This window comes from Limulus polyphemus, unplaced genomic scaffold (genome assembly GCF_000517525.1).
Source record: "Limulus polyphemus unplaced genomic scaffold, Limulus_polyphemus-2.1.2 Scaffold6786, whole genome shotgun sequence".
NCBI classification, from domain to species: domain Eukaryota; kingdom Metazoa; phylum Arthropoda; class Merostomata; order Xiphosura; family Limulidae; genus Limulus; species Limulus polyphemus.
In genome coordinates, this window is record NW_013672396.1 from 31,595 (window position 1) to 40,217 (window position 8,623).

The following is an 8,623-nucleotide window of genomic DNA, read 5'->3' on the forward strand; positions in this document are numbered from 1 at the left end:
GTTCAAAATATTTCCATAAACTTCTTTGATATTCTTTGTGGCTAAAGAGGTGTTGCTTCCTTTCTTGTATTCAAACAGCATTACATCCTGAATGCGGGTCTTATCGTGTACCATCAGTATAAGGGATGAGACTATACTAAACCTTACACATTATATAGGTCACACTAACGTGACGTTTAGGCGGTTCCTTTAACTATTATACGTGATGTACGTTTTTTTGGGAGGTGGTTAACGAAAGTGTTCTAAAACGTGACATTAATTTCTTGACGACCTAATAGATCCTAAGTCCCATTGCCTTTCCCGGTTAAGACTAATGTAGGTGTAAAGCGTTCACAGTTTGTTAGGTGTAATGGGTGCAATGAGTGGGTTTTATTTGGGAACTCGGGACTGGAATGTACTTCTAAGGAAGCTAGTAATAGTAATGAAGATATGTAATTTTTATGTAGTTTTTAGGTTGAAGGAGAAGTTGGAGACAATCATGATTAAAGTAGAAGCAATAGATAAAAAGAAATGTCGACTGTGAGAAATGGCATCAGGATTTCAGGAGGAGTTTAAGCTTTTACATGCAAGGGATACATCAGCTAACAATTACTTTCAGGAAGTTAGAAACAGTACTATTACAGTAAAACGTAGTGAATTTTATTATAATGAGCCTATTCTGTTGAAAACAGATTTCAGCCCTTGACTTCTGCAGATGAGGAACTATTAGAGGGAAGGAAAACAAAAGGGCCAGAGAAGGATGTGGATGATAAGAAGGTTATAGTTATAGGCGATTCCTTGACAAGGCAGGTCGAAAGAATAGTCTGTGGGGTAAATAGGAAGAAAATAATCAGATTATGCTACCCAGGGGCACAGGTGGAGGATATAACTGACAGAGCAGAAGATATAATAAAGGGGGCTAGAAGAGATGCAGTTTTTGTGGTGCATGTAGGGGGCTAATGATGTAGGGAAGGAGGGTCAGAGGAGTTAATTAATAAGTACAAGGGGTTGATTAAGGCATTGAAAAAAAGGGCCATAACTTTATTTTGTCAGGGATACTCCCCAGATTAATTTTGAGGATGGAGTTATAAGTAGGTCACTAGGGCTAAATGCTAGGCTTAGGTTAGTATGTAAGGATGAGCAGATTGGCTGGTTGGACTTGTGGGATCAGTTCAGTGGAAGAAGGGAGCTTTTTACAATGGATGGGTTACATTTAAATGGAGTAGGGGCTGGCTTGTTTGCTAAGGCTATTAACTCAGCTGTAATGGAAGTTATAAACTAGGTCTGGAAAGTGGTAAGGGCCAGGAAAAATTGAATGCAAAAAGAAAAAGAGGCAGATAAAAGTTTAGCATAGCAAATGAGTATAGAAGTAGTTATAAGGATAGGCTTAATTGTTAATATTGTAATGTTAGACGTATAATAAATAACATAGATGACTTTAGAGCACTGGTAGGAATAGAAGATTCTAATATAATGGGAATAACTGAAACATGGTTAAACGTAGATGATTTTTATGACAGAAATTTTTTTGAAATACAGGCTATTTAACAGGGATAGAGTATTAAAGAGAGAGGAGGAGTGGCTTTATATGTTAAGTGTGAGTTACGTCCTGTTGAAGTTGAAGATATTAAAAATATCAGAAAAGAGATTGAATCCATTTGGGTTTCTATTAGTGGATATAAAAGCAAAAGGCTTTTAGTGGGAATTTATTACAGACCACTAAATGATACTGATGAAATTAGTGAGAAACTTTACAATTAGATCAAGATTTCAGCTGTTAATGAAGTCATAATTATGGGTGATTTTAATTTCAGGCATATAGATTGGGAAATTCTAGAGTCAAATCATGAGGGAGAAAGGTTTTTGGAAACTGTTCACGATGGCTTTCTTCACCAGTTAGTCAAAGAACCAACTAGAAACAATGTTATTTTAGATTTATTGTTAACTTCAAATACTGAAATGATTGAGAGGGTGGAAATTGGGGAACATCTGGGTGCAAGTGATCATTGCTCTGTTAGGTTCGATGTTTTGCTGCATATGGAGATAAGGAATAATAATATTTTGGTTACAAATTTCAAAAAGTAAATTTTGAATGTACACAACAAGAATTATCTGTTGTGAATTTGGCAGCTGAGTTATTTGGAGACAGTTATCAGATGTGGAAAAATTTTAAATATTCTAGGTAAACATATTTCTTATAGAAAGAAAAGGGTAGCTGCAAGTAAAAAAACCAGGTTCGATCACAAAGAGTTTAAGAAATAAAATTTAAGAAATTTAAGTTGACTGGTGGATTTAGAAGATAAAGAAAGTTGGTGAAATAGGAAATTTGAACATCAAAAAGGATGTATGAGAAAAGGCTGGCTGAAAATGTAAACATTAACAGTAAGGATTCCTTTAAATACATTAAGGGTAAACAAAATGATAGGATAGGGATAGGACCTTTGATGGATAATAAAGGAAGGCTAGTATCTGATGATTATGAGATGACTGGGTTATTAAATTTTGCCTTTTCTTCTGTTTCTACTAAAAAGATTTAAGCAGTATTCCTCATCTTGAAAAGGTGATAAATGGAATTGAGTTCAAACAAGATGATTGCATTAATTCTCATCTGGTTGAGAAAAAATAGGGAAATTTAGAAAATGATAAGGCTCCTGGACCAGATAATATTTCCCCAAAGGGTTTGAAGGAGGTTAAAGATATGTGAGCCACTTACTACTATTTTTGTCAGTCTTTGAATTGTGGGCAGGTACCAGAGGATTGGAAGTTAGCTAATGTAACTCCTCTTTTCAAGGGAGGTGATAAACATTGTCCCAGTAATTATAGACACATTAGTCTCACATCAGTTGTGGGAAAAATTTTGGAAAGTCTGTTAAAAGATGCTTTGCAAAGTCATTTAACAAAGTTTAGAATTTTATTGGATAGTCAATATGGTTTCACTAAGGGAAAATCTTGCTTTACAAATCTTTAACATTCTTTGAAAAGGGCACTGCTTATGTAGATGAGGGTAAGGGTGTAGATTTGGTGTATCTGGATTTTCAGAAAGCATTATACAAGGTGCCACATAAAAGGCTTGTAAAACAAATTATCTCTGTATGTGTGGGAGATAAGTTAGCAAATTGGATAGAAGTGTGGCTGGATGGAAGAAAGGAAAGAGTTGTTACAAGTGGAATTCAGTCAAACTGGATTAATGTCACAAGTGGGGTACCTCAGGGCACAGTCTTTGGACCTTTTCTCATTTTGATTTACATCAATGACATAGATGAAGGGATAGTCAATAAATTACTTAATAGTGTCACGAAGGAAAGTGATTTTGGTGTAATAGTTGATCAGTCTCTAAAGCCATGCTAGTGTTAAGGAAAATAGAATTTTAGGTTGTATCTATCGAAATATTGAATACAAGTCTAAAGAGGTTATAGTTTCATTGTATATGTTACTGGTTAGGCCACATTTAGAACATTGTGTTCAGTCTTGGGCTCCTTACCTTAGGAAAGTCAATGAATTGTTGTGGAGGATTCAAAGAAGGGTTACTAGAATGCTGCCTGGAATGGAGGTATTGTCATACGAGGAGAGGGTGAAATCTCTCAAATAGTTTTCTCTCGAAAAAAGAAGAGTTAAGGAGGATCTAATTGAGGTGTTTAAGATTGTAAAGGGAATTGATAGTGTTGATGCATCATCTTTTTTCATATTTAACAGTGAGAATAGTAGGACTAGGGGACACAAATATAAATTTTGGTAAGGTGGGAGTCATCTTCAGCTAGAACAGTTTCACTTTTCTAACAGGGTGGTTGGCCTTTGGAATGGGTTGCCTTCAGATGCTGTAGAAGCAGTAAATTTAAGTGAGTTTAAGAAAAAGCTTGATTAGTATATGAATGAAAAGGGCTGGCTTTAAGATTTTGTTTTTAAATTATTTTATTAGTTTAGAGGATGGAACAGCCAAGATGGACCAAAAGGTCCCATGTTGTTCCAAAACAATGTTATGTTGAGCTCAACCAATAAGTCACTACAACTGCTCTATGAATGAAGGAATAACAAAAAAGGTGGATGTAGATATTATATATTAACCATTGTTAGCTTAGTTAGGATTAAACTATACTATACTTAACTAAAAAAAATGTATATGGCCCAGTGTTAATATATCTCTTTTTGAAGTTTTTTGTATATAGGCCTAATATCAGTTAAGGTTTTATGAAGTACGACCTAAATACGAGTGGACTTACAAATTTCAGTGTCTACCATTACATATCGTTCATAGTATTCTACAAGTCTTGTATTTAAAGAAATGCCATTGCAATAAAGATACTAATTTGACAGCAAACGTTTTGCGGGTCTCTGCTAGTAGTGAATATTTATATAAGGGAGAACTAGATATAGCAGACGTAAGGGGGCGTGAATGACTTGATAATTATAATTTCACTTGAATTTGAACCAACTTACCTCTAGTTTAAAAGATAAGGTGAATGAAAACGAGGTTCACAAACATCTTAAAATTCTTATTTTTGAAACTTCTTCATGACCATACTAGTTTTTACAAGTTTTCAATACCACAAATATAGCCGTTTATATTGGGACACAACAGGAGTGATAGCTTGATTCTTCGTTTCTAATGTAATAGAATATTAACTCCTTGGACTTTGTATATAAACATCTCCAAAATTAAATTATAACAGTGAGAGCCACAAAAAGTTTTGTGTTCATACTGTTGCTGTCAGGGCTTGATCCCAAAATGGCTTATCTTCAAATCATAACCGCATCCATTTCATCCAGTAAAATTGATTAAGCATCTATTTTGGTTTTCCCGATGAAAATCATGCTCATCACTACCACAAATCAATTAATATTTTCAGTATTTCATACTTATTTGAGATATTATCTTACCAGAAACAGTATTTATTCACCTACCTTTTTGGGCTGCTACTTCCTTTCCTTGGTAAATCAAAATGTATCTAGGTGATTCTGGGCACAAGGGCATTGAAGCCAACATAAAAATTGATGGAATAACTGTCATGCCTGGAAAAGGTCAAAAATAGATTAGGTATTTTTCTTCAAATCAAAATTACACTACTAAAGTGGATTACAGTGGAGGATTATATGTTGGATTGCTGTCACACAAGGTAATCAAGGTTCCGTTGTTTTTGCCTCTTAAACTCCTAGCATAGCTCGTGCGTTACCGAACTTGATTGTACACATTTATGTGTTTGAGCCACTTTAGTTTCGAGTCGTAAGTTAAACCTAAGAATTTCGCTGATACTACAGTTTGGAGAAGTGTACCGTTTATGTATAGTTCTGGTAAGTACTGTGAATACGACTAGTTGGTCTTTCGAGACGTTTATTTGGATGAGATATATTTGGCAGTATTCTACTTATCCATATAATTGGGGTTGGAGATTTGTGGCTGCTACTGATGGGGTAAGGACACGTTTCCAAATTATCATCGGATATATATGGCAGTATTCTACTTATCCATATAAATGGGGTTGGAGATTTGTGGCTGCTACTGATGGGGTAAGGACACGTTTCCAAATTATCATCGGATATATATGGCAGTATTCTACTTATCCATATAATTGGGGTTGGAGATTTGTGGCTGCTACTGATGGGGTAAGGACACGTTTCCAAATTATCATCGGCGAATTGTGATGAGTATCCGTAATATGGGTCCGTCTATGGACATGTTGTTAACATACTCTACGTTCTCTATTTTCATACGTTTCTTAACAACTTGCAAACGCCATTAGGACATCCCAAAATTTTAAAACTATAAACCGTTATCTGCACAAATCTCTTGCTTATTTTTCGTGTCAACGTCGTCTTGAGGGTCGCGAGTTCTAATCCCCGTCACACTAAATATACTCGCCTTTTCAGCCGTGGGGACGTTATAATATGACGGTCAATCTCACTATTCGTTGGTAAAAGAGTAGTCCAAGAGTTGGCAGTGGGTGATAATGAGTAGCTGCCTTCCCTCTAGTCTTACACTGCTAAATTAAGGACGGCTAGCGCAGATAGCCCTCGTGTAGCTTTGCGCGAAATTCAAAAACAAACAAACAAACTCTCACAGATAGTCCATTGTGTAGCTTTGTGCATAATTCCAAGCAAACTTCTCAACTGTATTAATGAAAAGACGAAATTTATTAGTAGATTAACAGAAACGCTTTAACAACACAAATTTCAACAAATTAGAGTCTCTGATAAGGAAAAGTAAGTATTTCTATAGCTCAGAGTTAAAATAAAATTATACAATTTGTTTTAAACGAAAGTCTGTAATCTGTTTGACATTCACGGTGAAAATTAAAATTGTTTTTCCTATTAATTTACTTGGGAAAATTATTTTATAAAATGACAGAGGGCACTGTTGTCTAAATATAAGCTAATAATGCCTGCGCTTTGAATGAAAAAAGCTAAATAATATATTATTAGTATTACAACTTACAGGTAAATAGTATTTCTTCAACTACATTTTTATGTTCTCTGACTACATAACTTTTACTCAAGGGTTTAAAACATGAACATTGTTAGTAGAATATGACAGACGGAGTTGCAATCAAGACAAGGCCGATGTTCCGTGTATCAATCATTCATAGTATGTTGTAGTCGTACACGGTATACTATAGGACCATCCACGTAGAAATAGAATCTAGAAGTAGAACTTAAAATTAAAAAGTAGGAATGAAAATTTATGTAAGTTGTAACCGCATCTTGACATACTGATATACCACTAATACTACTTTCTCATGTCGGTGCCCTTTTACTAAAATAAATGTGTTGTTGCTAATTGGTGAGACCGCGGCTCATACATCCTCTACATGAGCTCATTTTAACTTAAGCCTTAACTTACGGCTTCAGCGTTCCTGAGGCTGAACATTGAGCAAGTTTTATTTATGAATATGATATAGGTGAATAAGTAAAGATGGTAGACATTATAATAGAAAAACCATCATGTTAACTGATTGTTTCGAAGATAACACTATTTTGTTTTTAATTTTAGTCATTGAGGAATAGCTGATAACATTAGTTGAAGCCAACTCATTTATTTATCGGTCACGTAAATATTACTTCTCCATGTAAATTGTAAATATGGTGAGTATGAGCCCAATGCTAGTTTTTGCCTTCTCGACGTTTTTCATAGAGCCAAACCTTTATCAATATACATTTACTTGTTACTGATAAAAATAAGAACTTCAGTGGCATAATGGAAAACAAAAATCAGACGAATGTCTTTACACCTTAAAGGCTTAGTGAGTCTTACCAGTACCACATTACTAAACATTCCAGTACTTGTGACATGTAACCATAAATCTGCATTATCTTGAATTCTTCATTCTGTGATCATAGGAGTTGGTTGTAAAGTTACACAAACAGCACTCACTTTAAGCAATGAAAATTCTCTCAGTAACTTGTAAGCTATTTGTACTTGTATTAGTACTGGTAGTATGATGCCCATATTTGGGATATTATCAGGCTTAACTAATGTAACTTTGAATTATCCATTGATATGGTACCATTAAAATGTCAGTATTTATTTAATTTTTTGTTTTCTTACTAGTTCATTATATTGCTTTTAATTAAAAATATACTTTTTATATTTTATTTAATTTTTTCAAGCAGATGGGGACCTCCTCTCACTATTGACATTTTAAATATCACGGTATGGCAGGTTATTTAAGTCGATCAACATCATTGAGTCCATTAGAACCCAATCCTCCCAGTCTAGAAATATCTGGATCACCCCCCACCGCAAAGACAGAAATGACCACCGATGTTCGACGAATACCAGATATTGGTGGCTCACCACTGAAAATTTTTGTGTTAGCTAAAAAGAAAATAAATGATGTTTTCGTTGGCATTCAAAGCTACGTAGAAGAAAGTAACAACTTTATTTCTAGTAAGTATATTGTTATTAATAAAAAATGATTCAGTTTTACCTTATTCTTTATTTTTTACTTTAATAGGTTTCTGATAAAGTCTACTTTATTGTAGTTAATGGATGTTTTTGAGTAATTTTGATTTTAACAAACTTGAGGGATGATTCTTATGTTTTTAAAATGTCATTGAGGATATAGAAACTGGTAAAAACTGCCTGTGTGATAAGAGTATTACCTTTATTAGTGCTGTGGAGCGGTAAAACAATTAAGTGTGTTTGTTGAGAAAAGCTGTAATGAGCATATTTAGTTGTACTTTGGAATTGTTTCATCAACAGACATTTTGAGTTTAAAGAATGTAGTGTTTGCTGTTTCTTTTTGTATTTATGACTAACTGAGTTCATTTGGATTAGTGTTCAGCTTTAATTTTCATATAGGAGTGTTACTGAAGTGCTGGAAAGAATACAAAGAAAGGCTTTGCGAGTAATACTACTAATAGTTAATTTGAAAAAAATTGAGTCATAAGGAGTAGCTTAAACATTTGTACTTGGTTTGGCAGGGTGACTGAAGATGTATAATTCATATTATCAAATTGTCAGAGGCTTGAGTAGACTACAAAAACCTGTTTGGCAGGATGACTGAAGATGTATAATTCATGTTATCAAATTGTAGGAGGCTTGAGTAGACTACAAAAACCTGTTTGGCAGGATGACTGAAGATGTATAATTCATGTTATCAAATTGTAGGAGGCTTGAGTAGACTACAAAAACCTGTTTGGCAGGATGACT

At 34.4% G+C, this 8,623-nt stretch overlaps 1 protein-coding gene across 1 annotated transcript in view; it reads right to left on the bottom strand.

Moving 5' to 3' along the window:
• Positions 1-8,623, bottom strand: part of LOC106474070 (solute carrier family 2, facilitated glucose transporter member 1-like) — a gene marked incomplete at its 5' end in the record, with an annotated part of 32,944 nt that overhangs the window by 17,621 nt on the left and 6,700 nt on the right. The window contains 2 exons of the mRNA XM_013934754.2: positions 1,177-1,238; positions 4,879-4,986. Coding sequence (XP_013790208.2) covers positions 1,177-1,238; positions 4,879-4,986 — 170 coding nt within the window. The remainder of the gene's footprint in view (positions 1-1,176; positions 1,239-4,878; positions 4,987-8,623) is intronic.